Source organism: Brassica napus, chromosome C2 (assembly GCF_020379485.1).
Source record: "Brassica napus cultivar Da-Ae chromosome C2, Da-Ae, whole genome shotgun sequence".
NCBI classification, from domain to species: domain Eukaryota; kingdom Viridiplantae; phylum Streptophyta; class Magnoliopsida; order Brassicales; family Brassicaceae; genus Brassica; species Brassica napus.
Genome location: NC_063445.1, coordinates 16,104,887 through 16,123,370, shown reverse-complemented (window position 1 = coordinate 16,123,370; position 18,484 = coordinate 16,104,887). Strand labels below are relative to the sequence as shown.

The following is an 18,484-nucleotide window of genomic DNA, read 5'->3' as shown; positions in this document are numbered from 1 at the left end:
CAAAGGCTCTGTAGATTCATATGTTCCCTCTGTTACCATCTGCAAAACAAAAAAAAAAGTCAGGAATGGGATCATGAACAACTACAAAAGCTTCCAAAAATTAATGTAAAAGTCCAAGATTTTTTTTGAGCATGTACCTGCTGCGTCTGAATTGGAGTAAAAAATGGAGTCTCAATACTCTGTGGAGCTATTGGAGAGACAGGTGTCTCATTCGTTGCCTCTGTTCCCACCTGCAAAGCAGAGAAAAATAGGATTTGGATCATGAACAAACACAGATATCAACTTAAACAAAGTTTAAGTTGAATCTATGAAAAAGTTTTTATGCTTACCTGTTTATTGGTTACTGAAATTATTTCAGTCAAAGGCTCTGTAGAGTCATACGTTCCCTCTGTTACCATCTGCAAAACAAAAAAAATCAGGAATGGGATAATGAACAAGTACAAAAGCTTCCCAAAATTAATGTAAAAGTCCAAGATTTTTTTGAGCATGTACCTGCTGCGTCTGAATTGGAGTAAAAACTGGAATCTCAATACTATGTGGAGCTATTGGAGAGACAGGTGTCTCATTTGTTGCCTCTGTTCCCACCTGCAAAGCATAGAAAAACAGGATTTGGATCATGAACAAGTACAAAAGCTTCAAAAAATTAATTGAAAAGTCCAAGATTTTTTTGAGCATGTACCTGTTGCGTCAGAACTGGAGTAAAAACTGGAGTCTCAATGATCACAGTCGCAGGCTCTGTAGCATCCTGGGAAAAACATTTTCTCATTAGTTTCTGTACCAAAAAACCATCAACTATAATTTTAGAAAAAATCTTACTTCATCGCTAAGATTATCTTTTTCATTAGCATTGGATGGCGTCTCATATGATCGCTCTGGGTCATTCTGCAAGAAAATCAGTAATGCCTTTATATGTACAAAACCTTACAAAGCTACTTGTATACTCCAAGTGTAAATCAATATTTTTGAGCATATACCTCTAGTGTAAAATTAGGAGAGAATTCTTGAGTCTGAAGGGAAGGTGTTTCATTCAATCGCTCTCTCCCACTCTGCAAAATTCAGGAAAAGTCATCCCAAATGTGCACAAAAGCTTCCAAACATTACTTCAAAACTCAAAATGTAAAACAATATCTTGAGCATATACCTCTCGTGGCAAATTAGGAGAAAATTCTTGAGTCTGAAGGGAAGGGGTCTCATTAAATGGCTCTCTCCCAGTCTTCAAAAAATCAGGAAAAGTCATCCCAAGGGTGTTTAAAAGCTTCCAAACATTACTTCAAAACTCAAAATGCAAAACAATATCTTGAGCATATACCTCTCGTGACAAATTAGGAGAGAATTCTTAAGTCTGAAGGGAAGGTGTTTCATTCAATGGCTCTCTCCCACTCTGCAAAATTCAGGAAATGTCATCCCAAATGTGCACAAAAGCTTCCAAACATTACTTCAAAACTCAAAATGCAAAACAATATCTTGAGCATATACCTCTCGTGGCAAATTAGGAGAGAATTCTTGAGTCTGAAGGGAAGGGGTCTCATTAAATGGCTCTCTCCCAGTCTTCAAAAAATCAGGAAAAGTCATCCCAAGGGTGTTCAAAAGCTTCCAACATTACTTCAAAACTCAAAATGCAAAACAATATCTTGAGCATATACCTCTCGTGGCAAATTAGGAGAAAATTCTTGAGTCTGAAGGGAAGGGGTCTCAGGCTGTTGAGACATTGGAGACAAAGGTGTCCCACTGGATCGCTGTGTGTCAAAAATTAGGAGGGCATTCAAGAACAGTACAAGATTTTCCAAAAATTACTTGAAAAGTCCAAATGTAAAACAAGATTTTTTGAGAATTTACCTGTTGTGTCACATTAGTGGGAAAAACTGGAGTCTGAGTGTGTGGAGCAACATTCTGGTTTCCTTCCAACTCTGACACACGGGCTCTAAGCTCCATGTTCTCTGCTTCCAGTAAGGACATTCGATCCTTCATTCTCTCGGCATTCTCCATCATTAACTCGATGATCTTGTTCAATTTAGTATTTTCTGTGTCCTCCTCAATCGAAGCAGAAGCTTGGCTAGTCTCCACATGTTCTGTCATATGAATCGTCATATGAATAAGAGCATCCAATGTGTCCAATGTGTCTACAGACCTATTTTTCCAATCATCGGCTTTAAACTTGTACCATTTCTTGGATATATCTTTCACGGATTCCAACTCGTCACTATGTTCGTCTTCCATTGAGACATCATCTTCTGGATCATGAGGAATAGGAGGTAGGATGCATGTGACCTTCAGCTGAAAGCATAAAAAAAGAGAAACCAATGAGAATAAGTTTTTAAAAAGAAGAAGCGAAATAAACAGAGAAAGATATCAAAACAAGGTCACTATAAAAGCTTACCTTTTTATGAGCTTCAATCTGTAAAACCCGTTCAAGTGATGGATTTTCTAGCTCAGTGTATTTCTCACACAAGTAAATCGGTCCAGGAACATCAACAGTCGGTGCCCAATTACTAGAGGATAACCTTGCAACTCGAATTTTGAAGTATCCTCCAGTTGGTTTGCGACAGCTTTTTGAATTGACCTCAGGAGCACCAGGTAAGCGTCTCTTCCCCATGGATACATCATATCCTTTGCTTTGTTGACATACTCCAAAGGGAAAGTCCCTTTGTTGTTCTTCGGCAGCAATATGCTCTCTACCAGGAGGAGCATTGCGAGGCAAACTCTCTCATCAGAAGCATCTACTCTTGTCTTTTTGAGCTGATTCAACACGTCGCTTAACTTATGAGTACGCCCCTTTAGCAATTCCCACTCATATTCCCCTCGTGGTCCTTCTACTTCCCCATTACCTTTCAAACCGGTCACCATATGAAATTCTCTTATAGAGAACTTCATTGGCTAACCAGCGAAATGGAACCAGGCTTCATTCTTTTTGACAGTAACGATGCTTCTTGTGAGAATACCGTAGACAGTCTTTCCTGATAATTTCATTTCACTCCTCCCACTGAGCCTCATTACAGGTCCCAAAAACCCTCGTACTCTCTCAATCTCATCCGCTGTTAGAATACTCTCAACAATGGAGATATACATCGAGGTTGAATGTTGGTTTATTGACACATTTTTTTCCCTTGGCTCTGAACCAATAGGGTACTTGAGCTCAGGCAGAGTTAGTGTGAGAGGTAATGAATCTCCCATGTGTTTCTATCCTGCGTAAACAAGGGGAAACAAAATTTCAAACTTTTCTGGAAGGCTTTCCTGAAACAATACAAACCCTTCCTGAATGGAGAAAAAGAAACACACACATACTTTCACAATCCTATCCATTATCAATGCAACTCTATCAATACCTCAGACCCAAATTCAAAAGCAACACGAACTAAAAACACACACTCGGGAACTCTCGGATTTCACCAAGCCTATACACAAGCAAGAAGCAGTAGACAACGAGATAACTCACAAAGAAGCTTGAATCTGCAACATACCTCAAAGAGATGGTTTATGTCAGAGAATATTTGAGCTCCAACAACTTTGTTTTCCCACAATTCAAAAGCCTTTGCTTTGAGCTACAGCAACTTAAGGATATTTGCTTCGCTGGAAAACAAACGCAAGCTTCTCGGGTTAATAGGAAAGAGTACCAAACAAATCAAATTCAACTTTTCGATTAGGAAAGCTAAGCTAAACAAATCAAATTCAACATTCAATAGATTTGAACAAACAACATAAATGAATATGCAAAGTAGAAATCAAAATCAAAAACCCTAATTTCAAAATCCCCAAATTTTAAAGAGAAAACTCTAATTTCAAAACTTACATCTTGATTTGTTTCCAACGGGATTTGTGTCCGAATTTGAGAGTAAATAGTGTGACGATGGTGGTTCTGTGCGATTTTTCTCCGGCGGCGTCTCAATGGAGGCCTCGGTGTCGAGAGAGGAGGAACACGATTCCTATTCGCCGGATCTTCGTCTGCGTCGTCGCAGATGAAGAGAGTCCTATTCGCCGGAGACTATGGAGGCGCGGTGAGTGTTTGAAGAGGATCGCTGGAGACGATGGAGACGCGGTGAGGGTTTGAAGAGGATGCCGGAGACGATGGAGGTGAAATGAAAGAGAGAAATCGATTTCCTTTTTTTACTTTTTTTTATTATACATTATAACACAAGGTTAGGAGTGACATTATACCATTTAATGAATGTCATATATGTGATTTTCTTCTTCTAAGGCTATTTTTGAGAGAGAAACTTCAGAAGTGCTATTTTGGACAATTGCCCTATAATATACTTAAATACTATAAACAATATACATTTTGTTATCAATAACATTTTTTACATTTGATTAAAGGTGGACATTCGAATACCATTTGGTTCAATTCAGATCCTTGAGGGTTTGGTTCGGTTTGGATCTTTGCGGGTTTGGTTCGGATAACCTATTTAATTTTTTTTTCAAAAATTAAAGTTCATAACTTTAAATTTTTCAAAATCTAAAAATAATAATAATATATATAATATAAATTTGAATAATCTATGCCAAAATACTTAAACTTAACATAAAAATTGGTTTAGCTTAAATATTTGGATAGGAAATCAATAGATATTTTAAGTATTTTTTAGCTATTTTAAACATGTACTTATAACTATTTTTATATATTTCCAAGTATTTTGGACAACTTAGAAACATCTTATATATTTTGTATATTCTTTTAGATATTAAATTTAAAAATAATTAATATATTTAAGTATATAAATCTTGTTCGGATATATTCGGATACCTAAAATATTACGGTTTGGAAGGTTCGTATCAATAGCATAACAACGAACATTATATATATTTATTTGTTGTATACTTACATTTGTATTCTATGATTTTGTTTTCAAAAACTGGAATATACTAAAATAATACATACTAATGTGAACTATTTCTATGTTTAGAAATGGTTTCGGAGCGCACATAGTTAAAACTAGGGGTGGGCAAAAAAACTGAACCGAACCGAGTCAAACAGAACCAACCGAACCGAAACCGATTCAAACCGAACCAAAGTATATTTTAAACTGTTCGATTGAAGATTTTCCCAAACCGAATGGTTCGGCTCACCGAACCGAAAAACCGATGTGTTTTTGTAATTATTTAAATTAAAAATACTAGTAATACCAATACTAAAATTCTAATACCAAATTACGTATTTTCCATTTTTTATTTATTAACATATATTCTTGTGACCTAATATGTAATCATCAAAATGTTTGATTTAAAAAAATAGAAAAAATTGTATTTTTATATTCTTATATATGTAAACGTGGAAACCTAAAACCTAAAACCTAAAACCTAAAGCAAATTTTAGTGTCACATGGAAGATGATTCAGTGAAGGCTTTTTAGTAATGATATAAGAGACATTACTATTGATGTTGATTTTTTTTTTAATTTTAGTTAACTTTCATTCATTTTAATTCTTATATACTTTTTGTCACTCTTTTAAAGGTTTTTGTTTCAGTTTTATATGGAATTTAGTTCACATAGTTTATGTTTACATAATTTATATTTTAAAACATAATTCTCTAAAAAATTAAGCTAAGAAGAACCTAATTAAACTGATCCAAAAAACAAACCAAAACGAAGACAAACCGAACCGAAGACAAACCGAACCGAATATAAACCGAACCAAACACAAACCGAACCGAACCAACTAACTATGGTTTATTTTGATTGAAAAAATACTAGAACCAAACTACGCAAATCGAACCGAACCTGAACCGAACCGAGAAAATAACCGAAGTGCCCACCCCTAGTTAAAACTCTCGATGATGATGATCTTCGTTACACTGGAAGTCCGCATGAGAAAAAAAATGAAAAAAAAAAGAGGAGAATGAGGGAGGGAGGGAGATTCAGATGGAGATAGAAAGGAGAGAAGACTATTTAATATATTATTCTATATTTATTGAGCATATAGTATAAAATATAATAAAATTTCATTTTAAACATATTATATCTAGTGTTAAAAAACATATTATATATTTTTGAAAATATATATCTTTTCGGAAAAAAATTTATATTGTGTATGACGTTGATACACCATAGTTTCACTTTAAAATACATAATTTAATAATTTATCATCATTTTATAAAAAAAAATATAAATATGTGTTATTCTATAAGGTTGATATAGTATAGTACTTAGCTTTGGTCTTAAAGTTTTTTAACTGATTTTATGAAAAATATATGTCAGTTTGAAATTTTTTAAACTATGGTATATGCAGAAAAAAATCTATGTTATAATTTCTTGATTTGATTATCTTAATACAACAACTATAGATCAAATGAAATTAGAGGGGGAAAGGAAAAAAAAAAGAAAACAAAAAGGAAAAAGATGAAAACCAGTGGTTAAGATTGATTAGGGGTAGCAATTGTAATATTACATAATATATACACAATACTTTAGCCATGAGTTTCATATGGTCATTTGTCAAATTATAATTTTTTTTTATAGTTATACAATGCAAATTCCCTAAAAGTTTTTCTTTCATATATTTTGTCAAACACATGAAATGCATGTAATGTGTTTCCATTTGCAAATACTTTTCATTCTCCATAACCATCTTCACGTGCATGCATTAGAACATAAACTGAAATCAAATCTTGATTGGCAAATCAAATGATTAGTTTGAGTTGAACTAAATTTTGACATTTGTACTTTTTGTTACAAAAGCTGTAAAAAAATTATTAATTGATAATTTGGGTATCTAAAAGGATGTAAACTTTTTTTTTTTTGAAACACTATTAACTTTTAGTTATTTATAATCGATTTTTTCGTATTTAATATTTTAATTGGTAAACTTTTATCACAGATCTTTGCAGACTCATTGTCTCCCTCTCTTCTCCTCCTCCGCAGATCATTGGATTAAGAGGTACAATGTCTCTCTAATTTCTAATTTCTGTACATTACCACTATTCCAGTTTGGTTTGGGACTCAAATCATTTGAAATAACTAGGATGAAAATATTGGTTAATTCAGGGTTCTGATATAAAATATCAAGTAATTTGAATTGTTCATATTAAATTATCGGATGATTTGCATAATTTAATATTATTTGGATAAAGTTATTCATGCGATTTTGTATTTTTGGGTAGTTCATTTTTATATAATATTATATTTTAACAAATATAATTTTTCTTAGATATACAGTTATTGTAAACTAAATATAGCTACTATTTCCAAGAATGTAAATTATATCAAGGATATTCTGTGTATCCATTAGGTTTTGGATTTTTTGGTATATAAAATGCTAGGCCTGGTATATATAGAGATATGGGTTGTTTGAAATTTTTTCTTCTTGATATTTCCCATTCTCATGAATCTCATGATGCGACTGCTTTAGAGACCTCCATACCAAGATATTGTCAATATTGGTCCTGGGGTGAAACTACACGTCGTGGTCAAGTTCTCGAAGCTGATGGGGAGAAAGCTATTGTTTAGGTTTGCCAAATTTTTGCTCTGTTCATTCATTAGCTTTTTTTTTTTGAACATCATTCATTAGCTTATTGTTGCTCTTTAGTTCACATCTGATGTTGTGCGTTAAAAGTTCTAGGTTGGTGGCCACTTGTGTCTTTTTGGGATGTTGCTTTTTGGTTACGCCCATGCTTTCTGTAGGAGTAGCTTCTGAATTGAGTTACTCTAATGGGCATAAGAATCCAAAAGAGGTTAGTGAGGCAGTTCAATTCACGTTGAACAGAAAACCTAAGATTTTACTCCAGTGGACCCCTCATGCTTCTCACAAGATTAAGCTAGCTGTGAGGGGAGGTATATCATCTTTTGATTCCTTGTTTGATTGAAGACTATGATGATCATATCTTACTTAATTGATGTTCTGTTCAATGTATATATATATATATAGATTTTCCAAAAGCATCTGGTGACTACAAGTGGCTTAGCTCAGATATGAGGATTGTGTATGTGTCATCCTATGGAAAGAGGCCTGGAATAGCCATTGTGAAGACTGTATCGAATCGTGATCCTCAGAATTTTGATGAGGTGAGGAAACCAATTAATCATCACTTTTCATAGTATTTAATTTGAGTCAATTATATTACAATTCTCATCATATTATATGTAGATTCTTGTCAGAGTTTTCGCAAGCCACGATAATGTAAGCTGTGATATGATCCTAGAGCCCATACTGAACAATGACCAGCTCGAGCCAAACTGTATCTTGAAACCAAACCTTATATCCATGGATTGCATTGACATGACCCTCCTAGTATACTCTCCCGTTGGTGGTATCATTGCTATACTATTACATTATTTTTGTGTTTTTCGACACAGTTGCTATGTTATGCATGATAAGTGCCATCGTTCTAGAAGACGGTCCAGACGGATGTCTATACGGCACATGTATAGGCGCTAAGCAGCTACAGTTATGTTATTCCTCCTCCATTTTATTTAAATAACGTTATTAGATTTGCTAAGTTGTTATACACTACATTTTAATTTGTCAAGGTGTTATTCACTAATACGCTACATCATCTCTTCTATCTATTGCTATCAAAATGTTTTGTAGCCTGGTGGTAGTATAAGAGGATTTTTTTTTTTTGATGAAATATCAAACTGATTGAGAAATTAAGATGGCAATTTACATGTGGTTGGCAGAATATAAAGAATTTTTAAGAAAATAATAACTAGAGCTGGCTAAATAAAACATATCTAGAGCTGTCTAAACATCTGTCTTAAAATGTGTTTCCATTTTCAAATACTTTTCATTCTCCATAACCATCTTCACGTGCATGCATAAGAACATAAACTGAAATCAAATCTTGATTGGCAAATCAAATGGTCAGATTAAGTTAAACTAAATTTTGACATTTATACTTTTGTTACAAAACCTGTTAAAAATTTATTAATTGATAATTTGGGTATCTAAAAGGATGTAAAAATAATTAACTTTTAGTTTTTTTTGAAACAGTATTAACTTTTAGTGATTTTTTCGTATTTAATATTTTAATTGGTAAACTTTTATCACAGATCTTTGCAGACTCATTGTCTCCCTCTCTTCTCCTCCTCCGCAGATCATTGGATTAAGAGGTACAATGTCTCTCTCATTTCTAATTTCTGTACATTACCACTCATTTAAAATAGACACCATCGTTCTGGGTAGAGAATTGTTCGGTGTGTTATGGCGAATAGGGATCTATACGTTTTATCCGATTCACAGATTCATCGTCGCAAATTGATAACTTAGATTCACGTCGGCAGATATCTGCTGAGATTTTCAGATATATCTTGTCATGTTCTATTGCCCACTACATTCCCTCATTTGAATGTATGGGTAAAATATAAGTGACATTTGTAGTTTTTAAAATCTTTTCTAAAACAGAATTCGAAGAGATTTATTCTTTAGAAAGAATATGGGATGTGGAAAGACACAACAACACTTTTAAAGCACCTACCAATCAAGTCCATATAAATCGTTCTGGTTTATATGAAATTTGGTTCGATTCTGGTAAACATATTGGGATTCTGGCAAACATATTGGGAATCTGCTAACACCTGAATTTTTTTGGATCCGACTGATTCCAGTTCGGTCCTTTAGATAGCTTCAACAAACTCGGATACAAACATCCTTTAATTTGAGGTTTTCAGATAAAATATCAAGAAATTTTCTTTGTTCATATTAAAATATGGGATGATTTGCATAATTAATACTACAGTGAAAACTCTATAAATTAATAACGTTAGTACTATGACATTTTATTAATTTTTAGATTTATTAATTTACCAAAGTTTCATTTTTAGATTTTTCTATTTCAAGATATATTTTTTCCTTAAATAAGAAAAATATTTTATTTTAGTGTATATGCATTAATGTATTTTGAAATTCGACATTTATATTGGTTCTATTATATAATTTGGTGTATATAAAATATATATATCCTAGAATTTAAATGTAGTTTAGATATAATTTTACTAAATATCATCAAACTATATTAAATGTTAACAAACTATATTAAGCGTTAAGAATATATAAAGATAAATTCATTCTAAATATACGACAAACAATATAATGATTGGTTTGTACATATATAAAATGTGTATACATATAAATTATTAATTTATACTTTTAATGAGATCATTTATTTACATAAGATTTTCTAAAACGTTATTACCTTATTATCTTATTATCTTATCGATTTGTATTATATTTTGAACCGGCCCAACTTGGGACCGGAGAAATTTATTAATTTATAGTATTTCTTAATTAATTTGCCGAGTATTAATTTATAGAGTTTCTACTGTATCCGGAAAAAATATTCAGACAATATATTCTGTCTTTTTGGGTCCTTCATTTTGAAGAGTATTATATGTCGCAAAAATAATTTGTCGATTTTTTTAGATATATAGTTATTTAAAAATAAATGTAGCTACCATTTTTAAGAGTGTATGTGTCTCGGATATTCGGTTCTCGATTAGGTTCTGGTTCGGTTTTGGATTTTTGGTATTTAGAAATAGAACCGCTAGGGTTTTACCAGTCCAATTTTGGTATAGTTCGACTGTTTCAGATAAAATGTCTAGTCCTAGAATATATAGAGAGATGGGTTGTTTGAGAATTTTTCGTCTTTGTATTTCCCATTCTCATGAATCTCATGATGCTACTGATTTAGGCTTTAGAGACGTCGATACCAAGATCGATTTTGGGGTGGAACTACAGGACGTGGTTAAGTTCTTGAAGCTGATGGGGAGAAATCTATTGTTCAGGTTTGTCAAATTTTTGCTCTGTTCATTCATTAGCTCTCTAATGCTCTTTAGTCTCTCACATATGATGTTGTGCGTTAAAAGTTCTAGGTTGGTGGCCACTTGTGTCCATTTGGGATTTTGCTTTTTGGTTACGGTCATGCTTTCTGTAGGAGTGGCTTCTGTATTGGGTTACACCAATCGGCATAAGAATCCGGAGGAGATTAGTGAGACGGTCCAATTCACACTGAACATAAAACCTAAGATTTTACTCCAGTGGGCCCCTCATGCTTCTCACAAGATTAAGCTAGCTGTGAGAGGAGGTATATACATCATCTTTTTTTTTTGTTCAAAAGGAGGTATATATATCATCTTTTGATTCCTTGTTTAGTTGAATACTATGATGATCATATCTTACTTAATTGATGTTCTATTCAATATATATATAGGTTGTTCAAAAGCATCTGGTGACTACAAGTGGCTTAGCCCAGATATGGGGATTGTGGCTGTGTCATCCTATGCAGTTATCCAGGTAAAGAGGCCTGGAATAGCCATTGTGAAGACGGCCGGTATCGAATCGTGATCCTCAGAATTCTGATGAGGTGATGAAACCAATTAATCATTATTTTTCATAACATTTAATTTGTGTCACTTTATCATTTACAATTCTCATCATATTATATGTAGATTCTTGTCAGAGTTTTCGCAAGCCACGATAATGTAAGCGATGATATGATCATAGAGCCCATACTGAACAATGATCAGCTCGAGCCAAACTGTATCTTGAAACCAAAGCGTAAGGCTTGCTTGCTCATGATGTTGCTAATACACTGTCTCGTTGGTTGGACACTTGTTATTTTAAGTCACTATTGTTGTTTTGGAGGACGTACTGGCTATGCAAAGCATCTTAAGTCTCAGTGTTTTGAAAAACGGTTCAGACGTTTGCCTATTCCGCGCATAGAAGCTAAGCGGCTGTAGATCATCAAACGATTTATGTCTAGAAGTTGAAATAAGGTTTGTTTGCTATCGAGTAGAATTATACTAAACAAGATATAAGCCCGTTGCGTTGCAACGGGTTTTGTTTAATGTTTTAATTTAATAATAATTATAAAATAATAAATCATTTTATTATATTTATGATTGTTTTTTGATATGTTGTTTGAAATTATTTTATAACTAAAACTCGTTTTCACATATAAGTTCAAGTTAATATTTGTATCTTATAATCATGGTGCATAAAATTATTATAAACTTTGTATATAGAATTAGAGAAAATACTATACCTAAAAATTTAAACTGAACACAACCTGAAATAAGAAATTGAATGAAAAGTAAAAAGAAATGAAAGTCAAATACATCAATCTAGTCAATGACAGCATTATACATATTTTATGTACTAATTTAATGTTTTATTAAATAAATCTTTAAAGTTTTATTTTGCTAGGATTTTTTTTCAAAAAAAGAAAACATTCTAATTTATAAATCTATTTTTTATTTACAGTAAAAATAATATTAAACACACCTTTACAATTTTGTTTAAGATTTTAGAAAGGAAAAATTACTGTCATATAACCAATTACGATTATCTTCTCTTTAGAATTTCAGAAAAAAAAATTGCTATCAAATAATTATTCTTAGTTATTAATATATAATTTTAAAAATTACTGTCTTTACAATTCGTACTAATACCAATTTTACATTTTTTTTCTTAATTAAATAATTTTTAGTATCATGTTCGTCATCAAATACTCTCTTAAATATATTATCAAATAAAATTTTACAATTCTCTTTTGGTTAGGACTTAAAAATATGATACAAATTTATTTTGTTTAGGATTTTTTTATAAAAAAACAAAAAAACTATCAAATATTCTTTTACAGTTTTTTAGGATATTAGAAAAGAAAATTAATATTATTTAATCTTTTACAATTATATTTTGTCTACGATTTAGAAAAATAAAATTTCTATCACATATTTATTTCCATTTAATATTAGTTTTTTTTTAAGTTTCCATTTTCGAAATTCATTTTTTCAATATCATTAATATTTTTACTATTTTTCTTGTTAATTAAATAATTGTTACTATCATGTTTATCATTAATTTTTTGAACAAAAATTACTATTAAATAAAATTTAACAATTCTCTCTGGGCAGGATGTAAAAAAAAAAATTTTAAAAAATTTATTTTTTAGAAATCTCTTTTATTTAGGATTTTAGAAAAAAATAAAGTTATTTCACATAATGACAGTTTTTATTGACACATTCACAATCTAATTTTTTTTGTTGACACATGTCACAATCATATCATATGAAATATTTGAAGTTAATTTTGTTTTATATTTTTTTAACACAAAATTATTAAAAAGTAAAGTTAATTAATTATAAGATAAATAAGCTTACTTTTACATTTTTGTTTTATTTAGACTTTTGAAAGGAAAACTAATTATTTGATAATTTTTTTCTTTTATATTTTTATACAGCTATTTTATTTTTAATAGAAAAAATTCTGTTAAATTATTTATATATTTTTGTCTTATACATACAAACACATGTCACAATAATATCAAATAATTTTTTTGTAATTATATTTTGATTAGGATTTCAAAAAAAAAGAAAATTACTATTAAATAATATTTATAATTACTTTTTAATAAAATTCATTTTTTTAATATCTTAGTATATATATTTTTAATTATGAGATAGATTAACACATGTCACAATCTTAAATATATAATTGCCATGTGTCGCGATAATGTTAATTAGCAACTTTGAAGAACCAAACTTTATATAATAAGATTTATTTTTAATAGAAAAAAATCTGTTAAATTATTTATATATTTTTGTCTTATACATACAAACACATGTCACAATATTATCAAATATTTTCTTGCAATTATATTTTGATTAAGATTTTTAAAAAAGTAAAATTACTATTAAATAATATTTATAATTACTTTTTAATAAAATTCATTTTTTAATATCATAGTATATATATTTTTAATTATGAGATAGATTAACACATGTCACAATCTTAAATATATAATTGTCATGTGTCGCGATAATGTTAATTAGCAACTTTGAAAACCAAACTTTATATAATGAGATTCATATTTGTCAAAAATTGTGCATTTGAAATCCATGACTACATTTAGTGTGAAATAAGAAAAACCTTTAAAATAACTAATATAAAACTAGAGAGTATTATTTTACGGCCTTTGGTTTTTAGATATTTTAGGTTCTTACGGGCATATTCAAACCTGGAAAGATCCAACTCGAACCCCGTCCATAAATTTATAGTACCCGAACATAATTTAGTTTTAAAACCCAAAAAACTCAATAACTAAAAAAATCGATCCGTACTTAAAAGGGTACCTGAATGCCCACATCTATCTGATTCTATAAAGAAATAAAAAAAATTATTTGTTATCCGGTTTGAATTCTTATCATGAATAGAGCAATTTCATTCAAACTTATGAAATTATTATTGTTAACACGTAAAATAAATAATGTCAGATTATTTGGAAAAATAGGTAAGTTCTGTTTTCTTATTCTGTAATAAATTATGTCCAATTATTTGGAAAAAAAATAAATGAATTAGTTAAAGTTAGTTAAAAAGAAATGAAGAATATGTAAGAAATTACTTAAAAATAGGTAAGTAATGTTTTGTATTTCAGTTTTAATAGAATATATGTTATAATTCATTAATTAGGATAAGATCTGCGCTTTACGCATGGTGAGTGTATGTAATTAAAATATAAAACATTAGTATTGAAAATTTTAGATTTACATATGATTGTTTTTATGTGTATTTGTAATTTTGGATTGTTTGTATTATCTATACGTATAGGATCGGAAACAATTGTCATTAGAACTGTTGATCAAACCTTAGAATTTGATGGACCCGGTTCATATCCCTTTTCACCTTTTAAATGTTTGAGTGATGGAAAATAAACGAAGTGTCGTAGGTTTTGATTGGCATAGCATTAGCAAGTTCTCCGATGCTTTCATATGAAGTTGTTGGTAGAATAGTTGCATTTTGAATATATAAAAATTTTAAACTAATTTAATATAATTTATTTATTTGTCTAATAATATCATAAAATTATATTTAAATAAAAAATAAACTTTTAAGAAAGCAATAGTTTTTAAAAGAAATTAAGTTAATTTTTAAATTATAATTATGTTTAAAATCTAATTTAAAATTATTTTTAAAAATAAAATTATTTTTTAAAAAATAACCTAATAGCGTCTTGCGCATGGTGAATATATAAAATTGAATTTAAAATTGTATAGATGTCAACTTTTATGTTTTTTTTCCACAATTGCAAATATTAGTATGGTTTTTTTTTGTTAGCCATATTTACCAAGTTTAACCACGTTTATATGTGATATTTAATTTATTATTAGTTCAATTATTATGTAGTTGATTATATTATTTGGGCCATGATTATGTATATCTCGATTTATCCATATTGAAAGTATTCAGATTCATTATTGGGCTGATCGAAGGGACATACTAGTTTTAGACGAATGTCCATAATTTTAAAGGAAATACATGAGACGATAAGACCTGCGCAAGCGCATAGTGAGTTTATTTGTATATATTATCGATAATGTTTTTTATATATTTGATCATTTTATTTATATATATAAAATATTTTTTGTTGTTATTATATAATTTCTTTCTGATGGATCGGATCAATTTTTATTAAAAATAATGGAACAAAACTATAGTTAATACATCATGGGTTGATCGGATTGGACATTAAACAAATTATGACATAAAAACTTTATTTTTTCCATCGAACACATTCTTGAAAAAAGTGAACAGTATTATTTTCACAGTTAAATTATTTTGACTTTTATCTTTCATATGGTTTTGAAAGCTTTCAAATCATCCATCGAATTGTTACATGTCATTTTAATGTTTTTAATCGTATACTTAAGGAAAATTTACATTTTTGTAATTTAAAATCGTTTTAAAAAATTCAAAATATAACATATAAGAAAATATCTAACATATAAGAAAAATATAACATACAAGGTGTCCTTATTTTTTGTATTTTAAAGTCGTTTTAAAAAAATATATAACATATAAGGTTTCCTCATTTTTGTAATTTAAAATCGTTTTAAAAAATTCAAAATATAATATATAAGAAAAAAATCTAATTTTTTATTATATGGTTAATGTGATTGTTTATTTTTTTTAATAATATAAAATTAACCAAAATGAAGAAGGATGCAAAAATTGTTATCAAATCTTTATTATTCATAATCATTAGTTGTCATATATATGTAAATCATATTAGGTAATTTCATAGCTTTTATTTAGGGAAAGAATACACACTTCTTATATTCTAGGTTAATATAATGTTCTCTAGTAGACTTTAAACAAATGATGACATAAAAACCTTATTTTTTCCCTCGAACACATTCTTGAAAAAGTGAACAGTATTGTTTTCACAGTTGAATTATTTTGACTTTTATCTTACATAAGGTTTTGAAAGCTTTCAAATCAACCATCGAACTGATACATATCATTTTAATGTTTTTAGTCGTATACTTAAGGAAAGCTTACATTTTTGTAATTTAAAGTCGTTTTAAAAAATTCAAAATATAACATATAAAAAAAATTTAACATATAAGAAAAATATAACATATAAGGTGTCCCCCTTTTTGTATTTTAAAGTCGTTTTAAAAAAATATATAACATATAAGGTTTCCTCATTTTTGTAATTTAAAGTCATTTTAAAAAATTCAAAATATAACATATAAGAAAAAATCTAATTTTTTTATTATATGGTTAATGTGATTGTTTATTTTTTTAATAATATAAAATTAAACAAAAATGAAGAAGGATGCAAAAATTGTTATCAAATCTTTATTATTCATAATCATTAATTGTCATATATATGTAAATCATATTAGGTAATTCTGTAGCTTTTATTTAAGGAAAAAATACACACTTCTTATATTTTAGGTTAATATAATGTTCTCTAGTGGACATTAAACAAATTATGACATAAAAACTTTATTTTTTCCATCGAACACATTCTTGAAAAAAGTGAACAGTGTTGTTTCCACAGTTAAATTATTTTGACTTTTATCTTCCATATGGTTTTGAAAGCTTTCAAATCAACCATCGAATTGATACATATCATTTTAATGTTTTTAGTCGTATATTTAAGGAAAACTTACATTTTTGTAATTTAAAGTCGTTTTAAAAAAATTCAAAATATAACATATAAGAAAAAATCTAACATATAAGAAAAATTTAACATATAAGGTGTCCTCATTTTTGTATTTTAAAGTCGTTTTAAAAAAAAATATATATATAACATATAGGTTTCCTCATTTTTGTAATTTAAAGTCATTTTAAAAAATTCAAAATATAACATATAAGAAAAAAATCTATTTTTTTTATTATATGGTTAATGTGATTGTTTAATTTTTTTAATAATATAAATTTAAACAAAAATGAAGAAGGATGCAAATATTGTTATCATATCTTTATTATTCATAATCATTAATTGTCATATATATGTAAATCATATTAGATAATTCCATAGCTTTTATTTAAGGAAAGAATACAGACTTCCTATATTTTTAGGTTAATATAATGTTCTCTAGTGTTATATAATTATGGAATAATGTAACACCATTAGATTAAACTATACTTTATATTAGATGCTCTAGAATTCTTTGAAATGAAATTTAGAAGGCATTTAGGAGGTGTTATTGGTTTATATATTTTGATTGATTTAGAAATCCATATAGTATTTATAAATCCAAGTAAAATATGCAAATCCGGAGGTTTTCCCTCGGATTTGAGTCTTTGTATTTTTAACTAAAAAATCCAAACAAATCCATTCAAATCCATTATTAAATCAAATATATTAGTAAATCCGTACGATTGAATAACACTTGATTTGATATAGAATTTATGAATCATTAAACCAATAACACATGATTTTAATACAGATTTGAAAATCATAGAACCAATAGCACTAGATTTAGTTCGGATTTTCAAATCCATTAAAATACAACAACCAATAACCCCTACTTAGAGTGCCACCTAGGATTTGAGGTTTTTTTAATTAATACAAAATTAATGTTCTAATTTTTCAAATGCTTCTCAATTAATATATGGGGATATGCATTTTTTCTGTCAAATTCGGTTCAGATATATCATCTCTCTCATTCCGTCGGACTTTATTCTTCACCGATTATCAAAATCGCTGATAGATAGGAACCCTCAATTGTAAGAGTCGTACTTAATATATACCGCAAGGAAATTCGCTTGTATATCAACAATCACACAGTACTATCTTTAAAAAATAATAGTTGCATGTTAAGGTTGCTACCATCTTCTTTATAACTTGTTGACTTTGGTGACGACATGGTAACGATTGTTTGTAGTCTTGATCTTACGGAAATTGTGAATCAGTTTGAAATTATATATTTCATACCATTCACCTTCCTTGACAATGGTGCGGTTTGATTCCATGCATTCATCATGAAATGTTCCTTGAATTGTGCAGCCCTAAATAAAAGCATACATATCTCTGTTATTTAAGGCCAAAATGCAAACACAGATTACTTATCACGAAACAAAACTTACCCTCTCGTCCCCAATTAAGAGCTCTGTCTCTCGACTTGTGATTAAAGTGTTTGTCCTCCATTTGCTAATAACTTGCACACAAACTGCAGGTTTCTTGAGCTCAAACAGCAAGTCAGAGAATAAGGTGAAGGACTACATCCCTAAAAGAGGTAGAAACAAAGTATTTTATGTGTGTT

The 18,484-nt window shown here is 29.3% G+C and overlaps 1 protein-coding gene across 2 annotated transcripts; it reads left to right on the top strand.

The window, feature by feature from the left end:
- The first annotated feature begins 4,827 nt into the window (after positions 1-4,827).
- LOC111202565 lies at positions 4,828-11,739 on the top strand. Of its 2 annotated transcripts, XR_007319496.1 has the most exons (7): positions 4,828-7,438; positions 7,545-7,762; positions 7,857-7,993; positions 8,076-10,711; positions 10,793-11,010; positions 11,137-11,289; positions 11,375-11,739. XR_007319496.1 is itself a non-coding variant. In XM_022695404.2 (4 exons), the coding sequence occupies exons 1-4, from the start codon at positions 7,416-7,418 to the stop codon at positions 8,364-8,366; spliced, it is 669 nt and encodes a 222-aa protein (XP_022551125.1). In that variant the 5' UTR covers positions 4,833-7,415; the 3' UTR covers positions 8,367-10,786. The 2 variants fall into 2 exon arrangements, 1 of the variants encoding a protein (XP_022551125.1); XM_022695404.2 differs by lacking the exons at positions 10,793-11,010; positions 11,137-11,289; positions 11,375-11,739 and having other exon boundaries at positions 4,833-7,438; positions 8,076-10,786.
- The last annotated feature ends 6,745 nt before the right edge of the window (positions 11,740-18,484 follow it).

Excerpts from the sequence above, each read along its gene's own strand:
- LOC111202565 (XM_022695404.2), top strand. The coding sequence starts at position 7,416 with ATGGGGAGAAAGCTATTGTTTAG. Across the intron at positions 7,439-7,544 it reads GGGAGAAAGCTATTGTTTAG|TTCTAGGTTGGTGGCCACTT; the intron begins GTTTGCCAAATT and ends GTGCGTTAAAAG. Across the intron at positions 7,763-7,856 it reads TAAGCTAGCTGTGAGGGGAG|ATTTTCCAAAAGCATCTGGT; the intron begins GTATATCATCTT and ends ATATATATATAG.